Genomic DNA, 25,341 nt, shown 5'->3' with positions numbered 1-25,341 from the left:
GCCCTGTACCACAATACGGTAGTGTCTCCCCTCTCATCGCTGATATCTTCCAGGAGACAGAGGGTAAAAGAATCGGAATGGAATGGGGTGCAAAACATCACTCCTCTGGACTAGGCGGGTACACGCACTCTGCAGGGTGTGGCACTTCGTATGGCGACTTCAGCTGACCGGTGAACCCGTGTAACGCCACGTACTCCCGCACTTCGAAGTCATACAGCTGGTAGTACTGGGCGGGGTCGCGACTGAGCACGTAGAGTTGGCGCGCGTCCTGTCCGTCCGTCACCAGGCTGTACTGGTATTTTGATTCAACCGTAGGACCAAGCTTGAACACCCAGTCTGGAAAAGAGATTGATAAGATGGTTGAAAAAGGTGCGGGCCCACTGTAATTTTCCTCATTATACCTTTCTCTTCTCTCCCCATTTCCTCTTCAGTCCTCTTCATCCCATATCCTCTTCTCTCTTATTCTGCTCATTCTCTGTCTTATTTCCTTTCATCTTTCTCATTAATATAAACATTATTTCCTTTTCTTCTCCTTGATTCTTATCTTTTTCTTTGTAGGATTATGTTTCCCTTTTCTCTGAGAAAATCGTCGATATCTTGCCCTTTTTGTATGAACTTTATCAGTCCATTGTGATCAGCTGTCGTAATCGTTCTCGAATACTTTCACAGCTTGTGAAGAAACTGCTGTTTTTATTATTATTGTTTTGTAAATCAGTTTCAACAAGCTCTTTATCGTTGTCGTATTAATCCTACTACCTCAAACAACACTATCGTTGTGATTATACCTTCCTCATCGTCATCATTGATCAGGAAGTGTGTAACAGCTCTTGTACCATAAACACACTATCACTACCACCAACCCATTCCTGAAACCCACATCAAAATCGTAATCCTATCACCCTCAAAGCCCAATTTCCTGAAAATGAATATAAATATGAATATGAAGAATAGGAAGCTATTATTTCAATTGATCTATAGGTGGCGAAAATTAAGCTAGGTGGATATAAACACTTTGGTGAAAAGATAGGAACACTGTGTAAGATTATAAACGTGCGTTGTTGTTTTTTTTTTTTCCTTATGAAACGGAAAAGTTTGTGTCAAGGGAGTGAACGCCTTCACCACAGAGAGTGAAAGAGACACATTTAGCTTAATAATAAGCATCAACATTCCTGCGATTTCAATAATGTAAGATATCAGGGAGAAGATAAACTCACAATCTCCTTCAACAGGTACGCCATCCAGTACCACCTTGAGGCGCCCAGGGATTTCCGGGTCAGGAATGTACGCGTAACCCCCAAGCCCATCCGTGTAGCCCTCGTCTAGCCGATAGTTGGCGTTGTACACGGTGACGTATGTTTCGTTGACGAGCGTGTCTAAAGGCAGATTATATATATATTATATATGATATAATCCATTCTATAAGACTGTGTGTAGATACAGGATTTGTATAGGGATATGTACATGTCTCCCAGGAAACAATGGAACCGTTAGCCTTACCTAAATGGATAACGTTAAATGTAGAGCAGAAATTTTCCAGTTTGAATTGATTCCTCAAATTTATCTCTGAAATCATTTTAAAAAATTAATATACCAGTATATATATAGATACTGTGTTGTATGACTGGGAAGTATATATAGCTTTGATACTCAGACGAAGAAAAACATGAAGATAAATATATTACTTTCTTGTCGCAAAGTTTTTCCTTTCTTTTCAGCTGAAACAGCACCTAAAGAGGATATCTAAATCCACTCTGAAGGCGTGTCAGAGGATATACAAGTGTTGCCTTTCTCTTTCTCTACTTCTTTGAATACGTTTTTATTCATGTACGCATATATTTATTTATTTATTCATTCATTCATTCATTTACCTATTTGTTATTACTTATGCAGACAGAGAGAAAAATATATACCGAGTATAATACAATATACTTGTATGTATGTCTGTGTTGATGATAATAAAGGGTGTAGGACGTTTTAACTGTCAAAGAAAATCACAAACACATGACCTTACCCAAGAGGAGCAAAGGGGAAAAGAAGAAACAAAACGGCATGAAAGAAAGGAAACAATGAATAGAAAGTAAGTTTATACTCACAGTCAGCCGTCCCACAGTCTGGCTCGGCAACACCAGTGAAAAAATCGGAGTAGGCGTTTGTCAAAACCTACGAAAACAACATCAATGGATTATTCTGAGAGAGATCAAAACTCACATAAGAAAAGTTTTCCCCCTTTGAACGTGTACTTGGAAATTGATCGATGATCGATGAACTTTGAAGACAGTATGAGGGAAGTAATAAGGAGTTTTAATCGGCCCAGTGCCACATATACATTATAGTTACGTAATATTTACACATATCTCTACATTCATCTCTGAAAAAGAGATATTATATCTTGATGACATTTCATATCACTTAGTAATTTTTACAATTTGATTTAATGTTATGATCACATGCTTCTATATGCATTTTGAATGAAGAAAGAGATTAGTACCTCACCCTTAATTGTTTAAACTTAGACCTCTGTGACAAATGGTGCCTATATATCTAAAATTCTTACCCTTGAGTGGGATTCTTTTTTCTTCAAGCAATCGTACATAAGACATTAGCTGATAGTGATACCTTAAGCTTTAATTCTGCCTCGGTTCACTGTGAAGTGCTCTTAACAACATATACACCAGCCTATCAAATGTATCATGATGTTAATTGCTTCTCATTTTCTTCTCCCGCACACATATACACAGGCATTACACTTTAGAGTAATAAAGCCTACGTACATTCATGATACTCTGCGAAATATGATTTATGTATTTATTTACATATGCATAGTATGTCTACATATATAATACATACACACATTATACATACATACATACATACATACACTGTACATACATTAGGAAATCATCAAGTTTGAATAAGAAATAAGGATATACTTTGCATTTGAGCTGTCAACAAATTTACAGCTATATACATTTGAATATTGAATATCATCCTGGCATTTTTTTTTTTCAATCAATAAACGCGTCAGAGTGATAACGTAACATTTCATGAATGACTTTATTACCTGATACCATCTTCCGACGTACTGCTCAGGAATCAGCCTGGATACTGTATGAATTGCGTTCCCGCTCCCAAGTAAACACAGAGTCAGAAAGCAAAGAACCTGGGCCCTAGCTGTCGCCATTTTGTGCAGAGTTGCCTTGCTCGCGTTATGCCTTACGATGCTCTTGGACCAATGGTGGCAGGAGCGATTAAATTACACATGTATAAGATCCCTCTTCTAGGCAGGAAGTAGAGCACTTGTTGACATCACAATCAGTCGCATTACTTAAGCCGGCAGGACCCATGGGTGGAGTAGATAAGCTCATAGATAAGCGAATAAGGTGACCACGATTATATCTCTATTGACCAGTCGACTGGGCATTTGTCTCACAATGTGTTGCTTTAAGAGTTTTGTAATATGAATAAATATAATATTTGTTGTATTTCAGTAACTGTATGTAATGTCATCATGCATTTCATGGTTTTGTAAATCTAGATGTCCATGATGTGAGAGTAGATTGTAATCATTGCTTTTTCTCGTTAATGACACGATTGATCTTTGAATGAGCACATACACACACACACACACACACACACACACAATAAATATCGAGCAGAACAAATCAATGCAAGGAGTAGCATCTTCGAGAGAACCAAACATTGACCAATACAAACGTCTGTCCAAAAGGGGTTCACGGTTTCACTGTTAACCCGTTTCCTACGACATTCTCTATTCCCGTATGTTTTTCAAATGACACCGGAGTTTCTAATTGGCGTTTGCTTTTAATGCATATATATATATATATATATATATATATATATATATATATATATTTATATATTTATATATATATATATATATATATATATATATATATATATATATCTGTTTATTTATTTATTTATTTATTTATTTATTTATGTTCAAGAATCAACATGTACATGGGCTGAGTTCGAAATTGTCATAATGTACAACCAAAATGAAACTACTCAAGACAACCAGTGACAGTAAACATCGCATTCTCACACATTCCATCACTTAAAAGAAAGATTAGAAATAACCCTGTAATAAGGCACAACCGTGGAAACAGTCGTTTAAGTGTTCTTTTTTTAACATGATATTAATTCAATAAATACAGGCCCCGTTACAAAATACACGGTAACTTTACAGTTAACGGTAACTGTGTAACCAACGTTTAACTACTATAGCAACAATATGTCATAGCCAATCAAAGCCGTGAAATCACTGATGTTGACTACTGATTGCAAAGTTACCATTGATAGTAAAGTTACCATAATTTTAAAGAACGGGCCCCTTATAAGTATGAACAGTGAAATGTTAACAGTATGACATCGTCTCAATAAGAAAAAGATGCAACTCTCATTATAATAATCATTGTCTTATTGTATTGCTGTCCAATTCCTGTTATCTGATACGTAATATTCATTCTTTTGTATGATATAGGACTTCAAACTGACAAGAACTAATGGGACTATTGTTAATTTTCTCTCTTCAGGCATGTTCATTCAGTTCTACCATGCCCAATTCCCATCAGCTATACACAGCAAAACAATCTTAGCTAAAACCTTCTATCAAACCACTGATGATGCTGTTCTGGGCCCCGTTTCATAAAAGATATTAGGATGGCAACTCTGGCTGGAATGGCAACTTCCCACAGCAACAGCCAATCAGGAAGCTGGATTCTTATCGTAACTATGGCAATTGCCATTTTAGCAAGAGTTGCTATCATATCAACGTTTCATGAAATGGGGCCCTGAACAATTGTTTTGGGTGTCTGCTAGCCTCAATATCATCTCATGCTTTGCACTACTATCTAAACTGCGTGAGCGCGAAAGAGCTTCAATGACAGTGAATTGGTTGGCTGAAATGACTGATGAACATTTCGAATTTATGAATACTCGACACACATTTGTCGCGTCATCTGCAGTTCGTCACTTGTGCACTGTACTACTATTTTCTCTCTTCTCCATGGATAGGATGACTCATTGGCCTTATTGGCGTCCATACGTTGGTCATTTTTCGTCATATTTTTGACGAAAACAAAGAAACGTTTCAAGCTCCATTAAGTTAATGTCTACTTGTGCATCACTTTCCAAACACCTTTCATGAAGCCTATAGTCCTGAAAGTTGTTAGATGGGAAAAGGGAAAGCCTGGTAGCTGCTTGCAAACTATCGTAACATGCAACAGTTAGTTGTAAAACAACGCCATTACATCATTCTGGGGGGGGGGGGGACAAGGCATAAGTCATTAGATTCTTTGATGAGGTTTTTCTTTTTTAATCTTTAATTCATGGAAAGACAGTTTGTTGATAGCAGCATGCTTATTAAGAAGTTGGCGGGTAGACACAGTCCTCGTTGTGCGTGATGCCATAGGGAGCCTTGAGCTGGCCGGTAAAACCTTGAAGGGGTAGGTACTCCATCACTTCCTTGTCGTAGAGCTCGGCAAACTCCTGCGGGTCGCGGGCGAGCACAAAGAGCTGACGGGCCGCTTCTCCGTCGGTGATGAGGCTGTACTGGTACTGCCCCTCCACAATGGGACCCAGCTTGAAGATCCAGTCTGCACAGGGCAAGAGCATCCATACTTTTAATCACGATGCAGTCGGGTAGAATCTTAGTACCCCGTTAGAAAAAATCATTCTAATGAAGGTTACGAATCAAACAATGTTAATATCATGAATGTTGGTATGTGAGCAAATGATTCTTCGTCAAAATAATTAAAGCATCTCAGCAGTGTTACTTAGGCATATAAATCATATCCTTCACAACAAGAAAGAGATCAGAATCAAGTTGCCTGGCGAACACGTGTCAAGTGTCTTGGTAACAAGAATCCAGAAAATGCTAAAACGAATGCTGAAAATAGATTTTATCATGTCAACTCTGGGAAGAGTAAACAAGAATCATGTAGATAATCACATTTAGATTTTTGATGTCTATCTTAATTGTTCGATTCCACCGCCCATGAATCCTAATTCCACCGGTGTGCCAAGCAATTCTTTCATTTTAATTGACAGTAAGATGTCTGTATTGCGTCATGCCACGTGTATCGCCACCCTCGATGGTTTTTCCTAAGACGTCATCAATATTCAGTCCTGAATGACAACGTGACAATTTGTAGATGGAAATTCAAGAACAAAAGAAATATAAAAAAACTCACAATCTCCTTCAACGGGAACCCCGTCCAGAACGACTTTGAGTTTTCCCGGGTCCGACATGTCGGGGATATAGGCATAGCCAGTGATGAAGTCGGTGAAGTTACCTTCGAACCGCCAATTTGCGTTATACACGGTCACGTACGTTGCATTGACGAGTCCGTCTGGTTACGAGACATCAAGTTTGTTAGTAAATACCGACATATAAATGTTTTTGAGTCTCTTCTTTTGTTGCTCTCTCCCTCCCTCTCCCTCTCCCTCTTTCTATCGTATATATATATATATATACATATATATATATGACTATAACAGCAAATCATACAATATTGTATTTGTGGGGAGTGTTTTCGCTATTAAGATATTTTTTTAACGATTCATTCTTTTATAATGGTTTTAACAATATGTTATGTACGTACAATGAGGTCTCTAGTTTGATTGTCAAGCAAACAAACGGGGAAAACTGATTTTACGAATTGGCGTTAAATTAATTTGGTAATCTAAGGAACATCTGATTATACGTACAATCGGCCGTGACGCAATCTGGTTCCATCACGCCGGAAAACAGATCAGCCCAGTAGTTAGTATAAACCTGGTAGAAGAGAATGGTCAAGAAAAAGAGATGATGAACAAAATCAAGGATGTATAGGTTGCAATTGTCTGCGAGTATTTTGTAAAATGCGTTCATTAAGTATGGGCCGCGAGTTGGCTCAGTTCTTAGAATATCTGTCTTGGAATCAATCGCTCGGGCTTGGTCTCGGGTTTGAATCCCAAAGAGTCTGAGCAATGCTGCGTGTTACCATGCACTCCCATCAAGTAAAGGGTAAAACACTCTGTCTCTGTATGATATAAACTGAAGGGCCTCGTGCGTGAGAGAGTCATGTTCTATAATATACACAAGTAAAAGATCCCGCTACATCCATTCATTGCAAAGAGCAGGGGGCATGACTCGGTGAAGTGATCCTCCCCAAATACACACACGACTGGTCCCATGTAAGACCAGGACCTGGGGCCAGGATCCCATTTCATGAACTGTTGATATGATAGCAACTCTTGCTGGAATGGCAATTGCCATGGTAACGACAAGAATCCAGCTTCCTGATTAGCCGTTGCTATATGGGAAGTTGCCATATCAGCAAGAGTTGCTATAGTAACATCTCTTATGAAATAGGACTCAGCAGCACCTAATCAAGGTGTATATGAGTTTATACATAGTCGTTTTGTCTTGTCTTGATGAAAAAAAAATCAGATTCAGATAGACCACTTCAGATATTTTGTCATTATTAACTTTTGGTAGAGAAGGTCCGTTTGTACCTTTGTTGAAATTAGACACAATTAGAAAGAGATCCAAGGGAATTTCTTCGAGCATTACTTGACGGTGTGCGCGATAGAAGTCGGGAAATGACAAGAACACATTGTGTTCATTTACCGGTGTATCTGTAATCGGAAAACACTAATTAGGACACAAAACAGAGTAGCATCCATAAGGAAGTTGCGAGAAAAACAAAAACAAAAATCAGGAGCGTGAATTTTAATGCACGTCATCACAAATGTTGGTGTTTCCAAAAATCATGTTGGGCATGTCAAATGTTAGACCACTATTGAGATGAAATGAATACAGAGGAAATATGATAAATTATCCATGAATGCACTCTCTGTTCTCACCTGATACCAGCGACCAATGTACGCCCCCGCATCAAGCGTTGGTACGGTGTGCATGGCGTCACAGCCAATAGTGGCGGCGACAAGGCATAGAGCAAGGAGCATCATCCTTCCCATGGCTGGCGGCGAGTGTGTGAGCGTGTGTGTGCTGACGAATTCTGTACCTCTATAGGGCGTGTCTCTGCGAAAATGTCTGGAGCCGGTGTCGGTGGTGATGGAACGGAACGTCCAAGTTATCAGTTTTTATACCAGAGTTGGCATGAATTGTCGGAAGATGAACACGTGTCCACCCACGAGATGAGTAGGGCATGAACACGCCCATGTTGCGAGAGAATGATGCCTTGCGTAAGTTTTGAGGTCTGTTTGACCACTTCTTATTCTTATCATCTTATTTGGTTATTTCATAATACCGTGTCTACTTATTTCTTTGAAAAATAGTCCTACGCTATGGAATTATCGTCGTGTGAAATCGTCATCTGGTATTTTGTTAGAGAAGGGCGAAAGAAAATAAGGCTTTTAAGAAGTCAGTTGACATTACGTAATTAAGGATGTCCTCGTAGACTCATGACTTTAAGTTGATAAAGTGTTATGTGAGTCAAGTTCTGGTGGTCCTGATCTGTATAATCATTTTAAAATCTACAAATGTCATAGAACTCCATCTTGCGTTATGGTTTTTATAATTCATATATCCCTTACGATGTGCATTATAATGGCAGGCTGTTCCTCTTCATTGGTTACAAGATTTTGAACAAACGTTGCAATTCCTTTTTGCGGAGATAATTTTGCACTCGCAAAAGTGTGAAAACGGAGATCCTTTCTGTCTTGCTCTTGTATAATTTCAGCTACTGCGAATTTGTTGCGATTATTTCTTACCGTTTTAATCTAAATTCTTTTCTCACGGCTTCCAGCCTTTCCCATCATCAGAAGTGCAGACGATTTCTTGATCATCTAGAAACTCTTAATTGAGTGCTAATATTCAACACCTCGGCGAGCCTGTACATGTCGTGCCTTGCGTGTGTTGGCTTAGACCCTTCAACTCCTCTTCCTCTGCCCTTTTCCCCTGACTTTGTAGCCTATTCCTGTTGATATTTTTTCTACGCTTACCTGTTTTTTGTCTGTTTTTCCTTTTTAACAAGAGAGGTTCTTCTTCATGTTCGTTTGTATGTGGTGTGTGTATGTGTTTCGTCGTCTTCTTCTTCTTCTTCTTCTTCTTCTTCTTCTTCTTCTTTGTCTTTCCTTCTTTTTTTTAAAGCAATTTGCGTATAGTTTTTTAGTCCGGTACTAAAGTAGTTATTGTTTATGGGGAGTCTGCAAAATACAAACTCCGCTTTTCAGCCACCTTCTCAATTTCCAGCAATCTTGTTTTGTCATGAAAAATTGTCGTGAAAATAACATTCATTGTGCTTCAGTTCACAGTAGTTTCCTTTGTTACAATGTTGTATTGATTTTGTGTCAATATGTGCATCGAAATGTCTCACTGTAAATTCTGGTTTTGTTTTTGTTTTTGTTTTTTGTTTTTTTTGGGGGGGGTTCGAAATGAGATAGATGAAAATGGAAAACAGGAATAAAGGCTTTACCACTGTTGAAGGTCTCAGCGGTAGACATGTAGTTGTTTTGAGGTCTATCTCTTTTCCCAGCTTCACCCTTTTCATCAGTCATCGGCCATTTTGATTTTGGTGTGTGGTTCAGAAATCTGCTACATATTTTTTTTCCGAGGGAACTGTCTCATCTAACGGTTTTCCTGTTTGTTTTATTTTGTGCTTTGTCGAGCCGTCAATTTGTGCGTCACGTCATGTGTGTAATAGGTTTTTCATTAGTTGCAGATAATGACAAAGTCACATCATGGTTAAAGTCACGTATTCATTTTTCCATTGTGTTATCAAAGTTTACCTGATTGACATAAAATCATTTTTCTTTTGAGACATTTGACCTTGTGATGAACTTCATGGAACATATACCATCCAAGTTTGGTCACAAACGGACATAGGGATCAAAATTTATGAGCCATAATCAAAACGCACCGTAAAATCTTAACATTGGACCCTAAAGTTCATTGACCCCTGCCTATGACCTTTGACCTTGAGATGACCTTCATGTTTGGTAAAATGTGTAACTTTGTATGACCACTCTTCCCTCCAAGTTTGATTGCAATTGAAGTCCTCAGTATAGAGAGTTATTCAAGTTCATATAGCGTTACGGACGGACGACGGACGGACAGACGCCGCAGGCGATCCCTTAGTCTCCCCTCACCTACGGTGGGCTCGACGAAAATAAACTGTTACTATTCTCTACAGGGACAAGTTTTCAAGGCAGATTGATCAATTCTAGTCTGGGTATTTTCCTTATTTCCAATGGTGAAGAATTCCAAAGTACAGGAGCAGATGCTGAAGAAGATCAGTTGCCATAATCATAATATAGGAATTTTAAAAGGCATGATTGAATGAAGATGATGTGGGCATGAACTAAGCAGGGAGGTGGAAAGAGAAGCACCTCCCCGATCTAAGACTGCGCTGAAGTGTGCAGGTGAACCAGCTCTGGGATTTATATGACGTATACGGAGAGAGAGATTTTTTGTAATGATTTGAAGCACACACTGAGTATCTTATACACACATTATACGTTTCTCAACGGGTTACCACTGCAGATCAAAGGAGACTGGAGAAATCGAATCTCTGCATAGAACGACCACCTGTTACCAACCTTGCTTACTGTATTCTAGATTATTCAAATACGTTTGAATTCTTCTCCTCCCCCCTTTTTTTTCTGGTTTACCATAAAACAGGACATAGAAATCATCAGCGTGAGACATCATTATGGAGTGAACCACTGATTCTTCAGATTTGTGATCAAGCTCAATTGCCGGATTTCTTCCATTTGCGAATGATTGCAGATCAAGAGATGTCGGTGGTTGGTGACGTGATGAGACACTGATAGTCTGATGTTTGTCCACGACGACACCCAGGTTGCGCGCAGTATTGAGTGCACTAATGCTTACGTTATCAACAGTGATAGCTATGTAGGTTAAAGTGAAGTGGAATCGAATGTAGATGTTAAAACAATGAATTACCTCAGTCTTGGATGCATTCACCAGCAACTTGTTTTTGATTGACCAGTCATGCCAGTAGTGATGTTATGGTGCAGTGATTGATACATATAGCCACCTTTCAGATAAACCTGACAGTATCGTCCGCACGTATCATGCAGCTGAGGCTATTAGTGTTTTAATCGTTAATGATGTAAGGAATCTGAGCGCTATACAAGGTGAACAAAGTGCGGTCCAACGCAGAATCATGATGAACTCCACTGAGTACGAAAAGTAATCTTGATTTTTTACAACATTTGTATAGTGGGAATCATACATAGGCACATAACTATACTCACTCTTTACTATACAGATTACGCTACACAGAACACAGAACACAACCATAATGTTGAAGAAAAGATACTTTCCTGTTACAGAGGATACCTTTCCTTTGTTCTCTCTCTCCCTCTCTCTCTCTCATCTTTGCTCTCGCTCTCTCTCTCTCTCTCTGCCTTCCTTTACGTAAAAAACTATTACTTGTTACCAGAGTAAACTACTCTAACTACACATTACGTAACTCATATGCTAGACAAAATTATGTCTTTCTACAATCATCGAACCCTATTCTATGGAAGCCAGCCGATTTGTTGTTTCCTTGTAGTTTTAAGAATATAGTGAAAAATAAACAGGCCTAGAACAAAAAGTTTCGTTAAGTTCCAGAAATAAAATACAAAGATTTGTGTCGCTATGTTCGTGTTTTAGAATGATTATGATGTAAAAAAAAAAGCCGTGTTAGCTTGACAGCTGTTATATACCTTCAAAGAAAACATGCATTAAAGCATGGACTTTCGTTGTAGGTCCATGATTAAAGTCACTGAAACGGCTCAGAAAAAGAAAAGAAAAGGAAAATATACTAAAACAACTTCAGCCATTAATGACAGAAAAAAGAAACACTTTGGGCTTTTTTAACACTGGAAGAAATGTGATGAGAAGATCGAATTAAATACATTATATATCATGCAAACGTTGTGTAGAAGTCAATGGTAAAGATTTAATTTTGACGTAGTCATGTTTTGTCCTGAGCTGTATAATGCTTTCACGTTGCATGTATTTGTATTCTATTTTGGAACTTACTACAAAGAACTACAATCGGCTCATGTGTAGGCCTAATGATCTTACTCATTTGTAACATTATCTGTAATACTTTGTTTTCAACTAATATTATGTCTTCCTTTCATATTGCTGCACTTCCTGTATCTCAAGTATCCTACTTCCACAATCATCAGGAGGAAAAAAAAAGCGCTAAGTGGTGAAGTTCATTAGTTATTCAGTTAAAATCAAATACAGTTAGTTGGGGAACTGAACATTATCATGACTGTCACGAAAAAAAATAGATTAACATTTCATATGTCTTTTGAACATGCTTCATACAGCTCTTGTTATAATAATATGCATTAGTTTGTAGCGATGAAGCTTATCTTGCCCATTTTCTCTGCAAAGAAAAACCCACTTGTGTAAAAAATGGGGTGTTCTTAACTTATCTATTGATCATCCGCCCCTCTCACTTTCTCTCTACATACATACGCACACAAACAGAGAGAGAGAGAGAGAGAGAAAGAAACATATATTTGTATATCCTCATTAATTAGACGCATAGGTATATATCTTCACAGTCGCTAGATACGTTTCAGACCCTCCTGAATACACATTCAATGAAGTCAGTATAAGTTGAAATTATTATGATGTCCTGTTCTTGTATGTTATGTTTTCTTCTTTTTTTGTGTGTGTCTATTAAGTATGCTGATTTTAGTACTTGAAAAAGCATATTATGTAATGTAAATTATTGTAGAGTTTTGTAGTTATGTTGAATATAAGATTATGTTTTGGCATAATCATAACATATGTAAGGCGCTTAGAAACTGTGTATTAAGCGCGATATATATGTTAACCATTATCATTATTATTACTATTATATATATATATATATATAATATATATACGTTAAAGAATATCTTATACGATTGCCGACTCGGATGAAGGAAGAAAATGTACATTTATGCAGTTGAACAGTTGTCTTTTATTCAATAAATAGCGCAAAATTCCGTGGCATAGTGCAGTAAACAGAAAGTTATTTGCCTGATCGTAGTGTGAATATTTTCAAAAAATATCTAAAATTCACAAAAGTCACCTCGAAATTTTAACAAATTATTCCAGTTGATGAAGATTTACACATCTCGAAATAGTTGAGTTATGATCGATGGAAAAAATTCAACAATAATACATAAGGCCATAAAATTGGCATGATGATTTGTTTCGTTGTACTACTGTCAAGGTTTTCGATTAATAAGATGACAGGTGAAAACATAATTCGTTTGGGTTTAGAAACAGAGAATTTAAGAGATAATAGCAACACTCTAAGATAAATTTTTCATGAAATTTGTATGAGCATGTGCTACACATTTAAACAGGAATAGATAAGTCGGTAGAGTGAATATGAGAAATGATGACTTGGATTAAGAATAAATACTGTATAAGAGTAATAGCAATGACGTGGGTTCAGGAATAAATAAGTTTGAATTATACAGTGAAGGAACCCGATGCTCATTTACAGGGAAGCGGTGGGTGGGTAGACGCATTCATCGGGATGAGGAACCGCGTAGGGCCTCTTCAGCGGGCCCCTGAAGCCTGCGTTGGCAACGGAGTTCAGCACCTGCTTCTCGTACAGCAGGGCGAACTGGGAAGGGTTGCGGGCCAGGACGAAAAGCTGACGGGCCTTCTCCCCGTCCGTCACGAGACTGTACTGGTACTGGCCGTTTATCTTCGGTCCCAGCTCGAAGATCCAATCTGTAGATGAACGGAGGATTGCGTTGTGATGATGTTGGTATTTTTTCTCTTCCACTTCCTTTGCCCCCCCCCCCCCCCCCCCCCAAAAAAAGACACCCATATATACGATCTTCAGCATACACTTCCAGAGAGGAAATCTTAACAAGCTTGTTAAATTTCATTTTCCTGTACACTGCGAGTATAATCTATTTTTTATTGCAGCCTTTTTTTTTTAGTGAAACATCTTTTAAACATCCAACATCTTTTAAACATCCAACATGTACATAAATCCCTTTGCTCATGACAACCAAGGCGGAAAGGCTATTTCTCTTCCTTGTTTTATGGAACGAAAGACGGAACATTTTCTTCATCACTAACAAAACAAGCCAGCAAGACGCTGTTACGATCAGCATGTTGAGAGAAGGCTTATACTATCAACGTACAAGGCTTGATTTGAATTCTCCATCTTCACTTACAATCTCCTTCCACGGGGACGCCTTCGAGAACGACTTTGAGCTTGCCCGGTGTCGACAGGTCAGGGATGTAGGCGTAGCCGCTGATGTCATCCGTGTACTTCTCGTCGAACCGGTAGTTGGCGTTGTAGACTGACAGGAAAGTGGCGTTGATCTGGGCGTCTTCGTTACGGAAGAACAAAAAAAAAAAAATACATCATCTGTTTTCTTCTTGAGCGATTGGCAAGTCACGCATCTTCCAACTCCTTTCCATTTAATATCATTATGTATCATATACGATATACTTAAACATTTTTTTTTTCTGTCAAAAGTTGGGCACACGCACACTTAGAAACAACATTTTCCGCTAAAAGTGTGAATTATTACAACACATTCGGGCATGTATATATGACTTCAAAAGTTGATAGATAACAATTCCCTTCTGACCATCATATATGACTGAAAAGTGGTGATGGGTTTCATTATGCCACCATGTAAATCCGTCCAAGTGACAAACGTGGAAACAATGTGTTGATTCAATTACTACCAAAGACAAATTTGCATTAATGTGTCGGATTTGAAAAATAAGATGTCAGTATTCTGCTAACAATGAAGTTTTGATGTTGTGGCGATGTTATATCAGTATGTTTTGTCCGGAAGCCAACTGACTGAAGCCAGACGACTTTTTTCCCCAAACCAATATTTGATCTCTTTCAGAGGATAACTCTACTTACAATCAGCTGTGACGCAGTCAGGCTCCATCACGTTTGAGAATAGATCAGCCCAGTAGTTTGTGTAAACCTATGGTGCAAAAAATAATGTAACAATTAGTCATGGTAAGTTAATACTTCCTCACATCATACCCTGCCAAATGAAAATATTCTAATAAATTGGATGTTGTGAAGATACAAAGTTATAATTCTTCATGTTTCTTTTGCCATCAACGTCATTGTTTTTCTTCAACTCATACTTCCATTCCTATTTCCTTTCTTATTGGGAGAAATCTTGTTCACCTAAAGTGTAAGCAAAATACTAGAAGAGCACGTTCTATATCGAATATATAAGCATGTACGTTCATCAATGAAAGCATTTGAAGTCTTCAAGAAATCGAGATAGTTTGACAGTCTCACCTGGTACCATCTTCCAACGTAGGCAGTGGCATCTAGCTCGGGCACCACCTCCAGGGCGTGTCCGCCGAGAACGGCGAAGATGAGGAAGAGAGCGACTGTCAGCGTCTGTTTCATGGTTGTCTTGGAGATTTTTCTTTGAGCAGAAGAGAAGAAGCTGTGGATGTCTCCAGAAGAGCTGAATGTTCCTTGTGGACCTCTAGAAGTGACTATCTGGGTGATGGGTGTTCGCGTCTTTTATAGGATTTTTTGCTTCAAATTATGTAATTTTCATGCAATTTGTTACGTCATCACTCTGCTTGAGCTGTATTGCTTAAGCGATATATGAGCAAAAAAAAAATGATTTGGCAATGTGAAGCTTCACATTAAAGGATAGGATAGTACAAGTATGGAAACGTGTTAGAAAACGTGAGCTTCAAAAACTTGGAGTGAGCCGTGAGAATTTACAGTGGATGATCCACGTGCATTTCAGTTACGAAATTGTTAATCTTGTTCTCTCCTTGGCTGATCCGTTTTGCATTGTTTGAGATGCTTAAAGTGAATTAGTCGTTGAACATCTGGAGTTTGCGAGTCAACTTCACAAAACACAGAGCTCTTTCACCGATAAAGATGCAGTGTAATATTGAAATTCACCAGTATAGTGGTTAAATCAGTAGCGCTCATATTGTGTTTGCCTTTCAAAGCCAATTTGGAGCAATGTGATTACAACGTGTATCGCATGCAACTTGGTTCAAATTAAAAGTATAAACCATGGTAACGTTGTAACGTCATACCAGGCATACAAAACATTTAGAGCAAGAATCACGTCATTGAAAGATACAAAAGAAACAAATACAGTTGTGTTCGATTATTTTAAAAAAAAAATTGTGGCTCGTTACAAGAGGAGCAGAAATGTATAAGATTTGATAGAGCACTGAACAAATTACGAAGTTAACAAGAATATAGCGTCATGTAGAAGCAAGGCTGGAGAGTGTTCTGCGGTGAGTTTAATATTTATACGACGCTTCATGTGAGAAGACATATCACAGGGTGACGACTGAATTATATAACGAAAGGAACCACAATAAAATTCATGCATCGTACCTGAGAACAATTATCGGTTTCACTTCGTTTTGAATTCACGCATGTATTTACTGCACGAATTTAGTGTTGGCGATAGCATTTCGAACTGAACTGTTTATGCAATAGCCCCACTTTTCCGTGGCATATACTACATCAAGATAGCTATTTTCTTCAATCAGAATACCGTCAAGTCAAAATTGTGTCAAAGCAATGCAACAGAGCAGTGAGAATTGCAAACATAGTAGTGTTAAATTTCATTCAGCCCGAGAAAAATCACCATAACTTTGATAACCAATGTTAACTGGTGGCTATGTGTAATCGTCGCGAAATGTTTTACACTCGTATGTTTGTTTGTTTGTTTGTTTGTTTGTTTGATTTATTTTCTTCAACATAATGTCGTTACATGAATCAGAATTCTTTTCAGTAATACCCTAGAAAACATAGATAATTACATAGATTACAATGTACATGATTCAAGGGAGAAAAGACTTACATTGATTTCTTTATCAAAATATATTATTTTACCAAATTTGCAAATAATTTCCTGTAAAAATGTGCAGAAGAAGGACGGCCGCTGTAAGGGGACGCTTCTAGTACGGGTATGACCTTATCATTTTCTGTAAAAATGGAACAATTTCACCTCTTTATTGATGATGATTGCCAATTTAATCGGCAGCACAATTTGTTTATTTCAAAGAAATATCGCATTTGTCACTCGCTTTCTTTTGCCATCAGGGTGGGGCAGTACAGGTTACACTACAGTAATAGTTTGCAAGTGCGTACAGTTTAATGAACAGCGAGTTTTAGATCTGCGTCGCGAATGTTAAAACAACGCAGCCTCCCGGATTGGACAATGGAAATGTGCTTTTTTGTATGAAGTATTTTGTGCCTGTTGGTATTTTGTGTTACATCAATGTACTGTTTATTTTTGAGAAATATGAAAACAAACTAAACTGAACTGAACTATCAATTATGTAAATAAAAGTCCTATATTGTGTTGATGCTCAGTAGCGACTGAAATAGGGGAAATACGATTTCGTGACTTTAGACAGTTTTAAAAAATCGGTTCAACATAGCACGTACAGAACAATGGCTTGTTATCTTAGGTGCTGATATCGCATGTATGAACTACAATTATTTTACAATGAGACCGACTATCTGTAATTTCATAAAAAATATATGAAATAGATACACCCTTAAGTCATCTGCTCTTGAAATTGAACATGTTATAAAACATAATTTATTTGCAGTCACTCCTAACGATATTCCTAACGATGAGTTATCATTTTTGTGACATGTGATTACTTCGGGCTCCATTACATCCCGACAATTTGTTTATAAATATTTTTTTTCTCTAATAAGAGGCAAGTCAATATAATTTTGTAATCCTTTCCTCACGCATTGGTGCACGCTTCTTCCTGGAGTCATTATTGATATCGAAGGAAGAAAGATCGGTTTATGAGTTTATCCTCGTATTATTGAAACAGTTTGATAACTGTCTTGTATACTTTAATCTTTGTCATAACAGATTGGATCTCTAACCCATATAATCAGAATAGCGTTGATAATTAACCAGATAAAGGTATTTCGAGGTTGACTCATGAGAACCTATCACCGGAACTGTTATCACTTTGAGGCCAGGAAGGTATCTCAATCCTTATGCTCAAGTTTCGTGCACAGGAAAAAAAAAGAGAAGTAATTGTTTGCCTATTTGCTTCTCCTTATCAGTGCAGGTTGCAGATGATTAGCACCAACTTAATAGATACTCAGCAGGACTGAATTCCACATTTTAGGGTGTATGGGTGTGACGAGAATTGAGACATGTGGTCTGACAGATGACCCAAAGTTTCTCTTAAGCAGTACTTATCATAATTTTTGTCGAAGGAAGCTCCAGTCACACTTCGTAAAGGTGTACAGGGAGACAAAATTATTACCCCGTCCTGTATAATTCCTTGGGGATGAGATACAGCTTACCAGCCTTTCATCGTAGAAGTCAGTCGTGATAATTAGTTTAAGTTCGCGAGGTTAGGGTTAAAGTCCGCGAACACCCCACTGATATCGCCATACTTATTAATCAATGCTATATCATTCTTACCAAGGCATATATCCACCACCGCCCAACAGACCTACACAAGTAAGTGTCCACCAAACTTCGCGCGTGGATGTCATCCTTTTCCTCATCTCGACAATTTGACTTGTAGCTTTGCATCAAATCATCCTTCAAAAAAAATCTATCATGTTTCGTTCCGGTGTAGCATTTCTGGCCATATTTGGCTCCATTTTGTGTCTCTCGCCCTCGGTCCAAGGCCTAGGAACTGTCTACGACATCGATGTGAACAAATACGTTGGAGTGTGGTATCAAGTAAGTGTCATATTGAGGTGAACGACGAACGATGTCCGTCGAAACATCCTCAAATTGCAACTGATAAACGAAATTGCTGAATAATCGAAGTCCCTAGAATTTAATTTCTTTTACTGCTTTAATCGTTTCCCCAGAACACGTTTTAGTGTACATCATACTCCATTTGATTGATGTCTACATTTTTATTCATTTTTTTATTATGAGTTATTTTCTTTATTATTACGAGAATACTGCTGCATGAAGAATTTAAAGCGTAATACGGAGAAATATCAGACAATCAAAAGGCAGTAGGCATTATTACGTAGTGTGATGTCAGGAGATCACGCCATAAGTGCATAGAACCAGGGAGGTGAGACAAAAGCGTCTCACCTCCCTGATAGGACGGACGCTTTCTTCATACTTTTCAGGCTCTAGATATTCTAGTAGATAATTTCCTCAGTGTCACTACATTTATTTGCCTGACCTGGCTCGATGATTTTATTTCATGCATGACAGTAACTGTCCAACTTTTACATAGCAATTCTACCCAATGAAATTTTATATAATAGTTATATCAGGCCTGTTTATATTCTAATTTAGCCGTTTGAAGATGCAGCTTCGTATCAAGAATGAACCAAAAACTTGCATTAATTTCTTTCTTTTTTTTACGGGCAGCTATAGATTTGTAGCTTCACCTCGTTTGGATGTTTTCATTAGCAACACTATATTGTTCATGCACTTGAAGCTGCCTAATGAAAAATAACACACTATATACTTCGTCTATACTAAACCAACCCATGCAGTTTCACACATTCGTAGTGCACCCTTCTCTTCAAAATTGCATCATGTTGCATAGCACAAATCAATAATTGCTCATGTGACTCAAGACGATGAAGCTACATAATTATAAGAAACAAGAGAATGGTATATAAAAAAAAACAGAAAATCAGTTCCTATTTCTACATACTGTCAGAAAGACGTTGCCTGAATTTCTGAAGTCACAATCGTACATACGGATTTGTTTTCTCCTTCTTTTCTTTAAATTTTGTTTACGTCATCGTTTTGTTAGGTACCTTCTCTGTCTCTACCGATCGATAACTGCTTTCATGACTGTTATCTTAAGTTGTCATCGAGAGTATGGTATCTTTTCACCATTGCGGTGTCATTGTTATCATCACAATCACTTTGGCATTGATATCGCATGACATATATTGTTTTCCATTGTTTACGTACAACATTCTTGACTTCGTGTCTCCATTCCTCGAATCTAAAACAGTTTATCATGTTTTTTATGTCATTTTGCAGATGTACACAGATTACTGGGCTGATTTCTTCACTGGAGCAGGAGGGGCTGAGTGCATTACAGCAACCTGTAAGACTTTTTTTTATCGAGTATGGTATAATGTGAATGACGTTAAAAACAAATCACGTATGCATCTTTAAAAAGAGAGAACAAAGACTGTGAATGGAATTACATGGCGACAACATACATATCTAACATTCAAACTTGTCAATTATACAATTATGATTAAGATTAATCTAATCGGTTAATCTAATTATACCATCCCAGAAAATTATCCGTTTGGCGAAGTTTGATTTTTTTTTATCAAATCATTTCAAAGAGATTGTGAGTCTTAAGTGAATTGTCCCATGACATTTTGATCCTCAAACAAGACCTTTGCTGATACTGTATTTCGTTATTGAGGCTGCACACATTAATGACATCCATCGTCCTTGATATCTCTCTTGATACAGTGTTCTACATTAGGTATGTCATAAGGGCTTTTTACACTTGTAAATTTTTGCTTAGCCCCGGACCAACGGTGGGGCTAAGGGGGGGGGGGGGGGGGGGGGGGGGGCCTTAGCCCCACCGTTGGTACGGGACTATCCTTAGCCCACTTTCTGTTTACACTCGTTTTTGCCAAAGTGGGCTAGCCCCACCGATAGTACGGTACTATCTGGCCCTGCAAAATAGCAGGGGTTAGCACCGCAATTGCGGTGCCAAGCAAGTGAGTGTAAACAGAACGAAAAAATAATCCTGGGCTAAGCGACGGAGACGAAGTCCGACCCTCACTAACCAATCAGAAACGAGGTAATCAAGTGCTGCCGGTGCGTGCGTGTACGTGTACAGTACACAGCGTGATTATGAATATTCATGTGGTTTGGAAAGTCCGGGGCTAAGAAATACCAGTGTAAAAAGGTCAGATTTCTCCTTAGCCCCGGACAAGAGATAGTACGGGACTAATTGGCGAGTGTAAAAAGCTGAAAAAAATTGGTACGGGACTAACGATAGTCCTGGGTCAGAGAAAGTCCGGGGTTAAGAAACGCAAGTGTAAAAAGCCCTAAACTGTAATAATTTTTTGTAGACCGGAATTACTTAGTAAGTTGGGATTGAAAAGCCATTGTTGTTGCATTTGATTCTTATCAAGGAATATATTCTTAAACGATACATCTAGGTTTGCTTGTCGTATTCATTATGAAATCCACAGACGGTAAGATCTCTGACACCAACGTCACTGTCCGCAATGCCTACAAAAATCGCGACGGCAAGTCTGACATCATCGAGGGCTTCGCCTACATCCCGCTGCCGAGAGAACCGGGCAAACTTTTGGTCGAATTGGATGGCGTGCCCGCTGCTTCCCCTTGTAAGTCGCTCTGTTGGTTGCTATCTGATTTGCATGTAGTCGAAATCTGCTTTTGTTGGTGGTTCAAGTATAGAGAGACTCAGATTCATGAAGAAAGAAAATGTTATTATCCTTTGTTCTTGCATTCTATGGTAAGAGATATTGAGAGATATTTTATTCCCTTGACTTGTATTCCGAAGTAAGATAAAGTGCGTAGACAGTGGTAGAAACTTATTGTAATAGTTTAGTGAGGATGAATATTTTAGAGATATCTATTCATTCGTGTATTCGTCTTTTAATTGGGCTACTCATTTACCTCTCTATAAAGATAATATGTGTGTGTGTGTGTGTGTGTGTGTGTGTGTGTGTGTGTGAGTGTGTGTGTGTGGTTGGGTCTAGGGCAATTACCCCCTGCATGGGCAATTACTCAGACCATTCCCTGTCCCTAACCCTAATCCTAAATCCAGAACCTAAACCTAGCTAACCCTAACCAAAACTCTAACACTGAACCTAAAACTCTGAACCTAATCATTGCTCTAACCTTATCACTAACCAGTACCAGAGGGGGTAATTGCCCTGATACGGTCAGTGCCGTATATTGATATACGGCACTGGATACGGTCTTTGTGTGTATGCTCATTTATTCATGTATCTTCGTCGTATTCGTTTCTCAGATTGGATCATCAAGCTCGGCCCCATCGTGAACGACCAATACGAGTACTCGGTGGTGACGGACAGTCGCGCGCTTTCGCTCTTCGTGCTCGCCCGCGACCCGGCCACCTTCGACGAGCTGTACGATGCCGAGGTCAGGGAGTACCTGCTGGTAACCGAATTCACGGACCCGACCACACTTCCGGTCAGAGTCTACCATGGCGTCGACTGTGAATACATCTAATACATCTTGGGTCTATACGAATGTGATAGTGGCACGTAGAACGAAAAGCGAATACCATTAAAAACTTTCTCCAACACTCAAGAATCTATGAATTTGGTACCACGATGTGAGGGGTGAAATGAAGTAAAAGAGAATTTTGACTAGAAATTTTGAAGGAAACATGTTTCATTAAAGGGATGGTATTGTTTGGGTTATAGTTACTGGTATCATAATAATGATAATGAGATGGGGCTTCAGGTTTCCAACTTTTTAAGAGATGATGAAAATGATGAGAAACCTCTTCTGATATATCATAGAGCATACAATTCTGAGAGGAATTCAAAGATTACTTGATGAAAATTGGTTTTGAAATGGCTCAGATATCCAAAGACAAAGAGGTATCCTAATAAAAGGTTGGACAAACCGTTTATTACAGGACCATTTTTACTTTTTTTGTGATATCTCGGCCATTTCAGAACCGATTTTCATCAAATAGACTTTGCATTCCTCTTAACATTGTATGTTATATTCCATAAGTTATTTCTTATCATCTCGCAAAAAGTTAAAATCTGAATCCTCCATCTCACCTAAAGCTATGCCAACCGTTTAAAGTATCTTACGTTCAAGTGTCTGAATGTGTTTATATGACAAATCACAATCTTTGTCTCACATACAATTTTCATTGTAGAAGTAGAGTATGGACAAAATTATCAGTCTTATATTTGAACACTGACATCGCAAGTGTGATTTTGACTCTTGCGCGGCAGTATACAATTTTGACCACATACGTTTGGTGGTACAGTAGTGTATCGGGTGTAATAAATGATTGGAAAGAGACGGGCATTGCAGTTCAGGTCATTTCCTAGAATATATTATACTCACACCCATCCCCTGGTATTTCATTCTGGTTATGCAAAAGTGCACAGCTGTTAGAGCATTTAAAAACGATACTAAAGTTATACCTACGGAGGAACAATCTTTTTATTCACTCTTTGCGAACTGACGAATTGGTTGAAGAAAAAAGAAAGATACACAATATTATTCTTTTACCTCTAGCTCGTAGCTGAATATATATATATATATATATAACTTGTTTGTAAGCATCTTAAATACACTTCCAGAACCCAGATTTTTTTCCCCAATCAAGAAATTGTAATTGCTGAAAACAGATTCTTATCTCTTCCCGCCAACTTCAGAGCAGTCATGTCGAATCGTTAAGATCATGTAATAAGATAATAAAGGAGTCTATCTTATAGATATCAACTAAGATCCGATAGGTCTGATGTGAGTGTGAATGACCTTTGTACCGATCGCAATCATACAGGTGATATTTATAAATCAAATTTGATTTCCAAACCAGATTTGAATTTTTCTACCGTTATGGATTTCAGAGTTTATAAATATTCTTTCTATTTATATATTAGTACTGATTAGGGACTATTGTCAAACACAGAGAGAAAACATTGTTAAAAGTAATGATATATTATCATCGACATTTATGCTTCCAGTGGTGCGTTTCTTTGAAGGATTTGCCTGCAGCTGTGTTGTTGTCGTTGATGTTATTCATTTTTTTTTGTAATAATGTACCAAATTATGTAAACTATACAGTATCATTGCTCTCATAATGAGGAATTCACATTTTCATCTTATCAGTAAACCGAAAGATGTCGGGAGAAAAAAATAATTTGACATTATAACATACAGTGCACTTTAAAGGCATATGTAATCTCAAAATGACTTTCATTTCACCCATCAATTCTCCGGTTACAAATCGTTTTGCCGAATATTTAGTTATAACATGCATATCTAAAACAGACGTCACACACACACACACACACACACACACGCATTAACATGAAAACAATAACAGGACCAGAAAAAAAGAAAAAAGTAAAACGAATAACTAGCTCCCTGACTGCTTAATTGTTGAAGCTGAAGTTGCGATGTATGCACACAATATCACCACTGCTAACGTTCAAGCGAATTATACCGATCATTCTTCGTCACTCGTGATTTGTCAAATAAATATATAGTTAATAATTATTGTCATTAAATCAATCAGAAGTACGAATGAAGCTCAACATTCCACAAGAGCAAACAAGATATCATGTTTTATCTTACTTTTCTGGATATTAAAAAAAAAAAAGATGTTATACAGTCTGCAATTTAAAAAAAAAACTTTCACAGAGGCTAGAACATGGGCTTCGAGTGGCTTTGTGTGTGCGCGTGTGTGTCTGTGTCTGTGTGTGTGTGTCTGTTTCTGCTTCTGTTTCTTAACCCTTCAGAAATCCTGCTGTCGGTCTTTCTTTAGAAACAAAAGACACTAGAAAACGTCTGAATATGAATACGAGAACATAGGTTTCTACTTAATCATTTTTATTTACATCATAAAATCAATAATTCAAATCTAACTCATCAAAACTCCTGATTCTTTATCTGTCTGACAAATTCAAATACTGTCATGATCACAACAGTCTTTGCATTGCTTTATAAGTTTTACACAAAGTTTATCCATACTAAATATCCATCGCATTGAATATTTTCCGAACATTTTACAACAATATGCCCTGAAAATTACCTTGCCTTTCTTTGTAGAAGCTAAATACATAAGTACATAGTTACAGGAATGTTTGGAAAAAAAGAGGCAAGAGGCCATAGAGGTTTCTCAATCACAACATGTGACTTATTACCATCAAGGTGAATGTAAACATTGGTCCAGTCATATTTCTATAAAGGCTAAACGAGATATAAGTACCTGTAGGTATGTATCAGATGACAACACTTCCTCGTCGTTATTTCAAAGTCCTTCCTACTAATGTATTTAGCTCCTGAGAGAGGCGCGAAGGTCTTCTTTACACTGTAAAAACATCGGTGTTAGATTTAACACCATGGGTGTTAAACCTAACACCGATCAAACTTCAATAAAGGACCACACCCACAGGTGTAGAAAATGCACTGTGATGGTGTTGAAAAGTGTTCACCTGACACTTCGTGGTGTTAATTTGACACTGTACCTGGTGTTATTTTGACACTGTACTGGTGTTAATTCAAAAATGACACCACATGGTGTTGATTTGATATTTGTCGGTGTTAATATCAATGGTTTAACACCCGTCCAGCTTCAATAAGAGACCACACCAGCTGGTG

General features: G+C 38.0%; 4 protein-coding genes across 4 annotated transcripts; 1 reads left to right on the top strand and 3 right to left on the bottom strand.

The window, feature by feature from the left end:
* Window positions 1-97: 97 nt before the first annotated feature.
* On the bottom strand, window positions 98-5,087 carry LOC139739997 (outer membrane lipoprotein Blc-like). The gene is made up of 6 exons (XM_071650593.1): window positions 5,069-5,087; window positions 3,670-3,716; window positions 3,062-3,160; window positions 2,094-2,160; window positions 1,215-1,373; window positions 98-336 (listed from the first exon to the last, which is right to left on the bottom strand). The coding sequence occupies exons 1-6, from the start codon at window positions 5,085-5,087 to the stop codon at window positions 98-100; spliced, it is 630 nt and encodes a 209-aa protein (XP_071506694.1).
* A 298-nt stretch (window positions 5,088-5,385) lies between these two features.
* LOC139740010 (uncharacterized) lies at window positions 5,386-7,986 on the bottom strand. Its single transcript, XM_071650606.1, has 4 exons — window positions 7,873-7,986; window positions 6,733-6,799; window positions 6,216-6,374; window positions 5,386-5,618 (listed from the first exon to the last, which is right to left on the bottom strand). The coding sequence occupies exons 1-4, from the start codon at window positions 7,984-7,986 to the stop codon at window positions 5,386-5,388; spliced, it is 573 nt and encodes a 190-aa protein (XP_071506707.1).
* A 5,510-nt stretch (window positions 7,987-13,496) lies between these two features.
* LOC139739996 (outer membrane lipoprotein Blc-like) lies at window positions 13,497-15,410 on the bottom strand. Its single transcript, XM_071650591.1, has 4 exons — window positions 15,297-15,410; window positions 14,901-14,967; window positions 14,191-14,349; window positions 13,497-13,735 (listed from the first exon to the last, which is right to left on the bottom strand). The coding sequence occupies exons 1-4, from the start codon at window positions 15,408-15,410 to the stop codon at window positions 13,497-13,499; spliced, it is 579 nt and encodes a 192-aa protein (XP_071506692.1).
* Window positions 15,411-18,591: 3,181 nt separating this feature from the next.
* LOC139739995 (apolipoprotein D-like) lies at window positions 18,592-22,215 on the top strand. Its single transcript, XM_071650590.1, has 4 exons — window positions 18,592-18,717; window positions 20,002-20,068; window positions 21,186-21,341; window positions 21,995-22,215. Exons 1-4 carry the CDS (start codon window positions 18,592-18,594, stop codon window positions 22,213-22,215), a joined length of 570 nt encoding a protein of 189 aa, XP_071506691.1.
* Window positions 22,216-25,341: the final 3,126 nt, after the last annotated feature.

Source organism: Diadema antillarum, unplaced genomic scaffold (genome assembly GCF_040938485.1).
Source record: "Diadema antillarum isolate AM-2024a unplaced genomic scaffold, OU_Dant_1.0 seq00000824_RagTag, whole genome shotgun sequence".
Taxonomy (NCBI): Eukaryota; Metazoa; Echinodermata; class Echinoidea; order Diadematoida; family Diadematidae; genus Diadema; species Diadema antillarum.
Note: the sequence above shows the minus strand (reverse complement) of the source record. Positions and strands in the feature narration are given on the sequence as shown.

Excerpts from the sequence above, each read along its gene's own strand:
- LOC139740010 (XM_071650606.1), bottom strand. The coding sequence starts at position 7,986 with ATGGGAAGGATGATGCTCCTTGCTCTATGCCTTGTCGCCGCCACTATT. Across the intron at positions 6,800-7,872 it reads ACATTGGTCGCTGGTATCAG|GTTTATACTAACTACTGGGC; the intron begins GTGAGAACAGAG and ends CTCTTCTACCAG. Across the intron at positions 5,619-6,215 it reads GGTTCCCGTTGAAGGAGATT|ACTGGATCTTCAAGCTGGGT; the intron begins GTGAGTTTTTTT and ends TGCCCTGTGCAG.
- LOC139739997 (XM_071650593.1), bottom strand. Across the intron at positions 3,161-3,669 it reads TCTCGAAGATGCTACTCCTT|GTTCTTTGCTTTCTGACTCT; the intron begins GCATTGATTTGT and ends GCTAGGGCCCAG. Across the intron at positions 2,161-3,061 it reads ACGTCGGAAGATGGTATCAG|GTTTTGACAAACGCCTACTC; the intron begins GTAATAAAGTCA and ends TTGTTTTCGTAG.
- LOC139739995 (XM_071650590.1), top strand. The coding sequence starts at position 18,592 with ATGTTTCGTTCCGGTGTAGCATTTCTGGCCATATTTGGCTCCATTTTG. Across the intron at positions 18,718-20,001 it reads ACGTTGGAGTGTGGTATCAA|ATGTACACAGATTACTGGGC; the intron begins GTAAGTGTCATA and ends GTCATTTTGCAG. Across the intron at positions 21,342-21,994 it reads CGTGCCCGCTGCTTCCCCTT|ATTGGATCATCAAGCTCGGC; the intron begins GTAAGTCGCTCT and ends TTCGTTTCTCAG.
- LOC139739996 (XM_071650591.1), bottom strand. The coding sequence starts at position 15,410 with ATGAAACAGACGCTGACAGTCGCTCTCTTCCTCATCTTCGCCGTTCTC. Across the intron at positions 14,968-15,296 it reads ACGTTGGAAGATGGTACCAG|GTTTACACAAACTACTGGGC; the intron begins GTGAGACTGTCA and ends TTTGCACCATAG. Across the intron at positions 14,350-14,900 it reads TGACTGCGTCACAGCTGATT|ACGCCCAGATCAACGCCACT; the intron begins GTAAGTAGAGTT and ends TCCGTAACGAAG.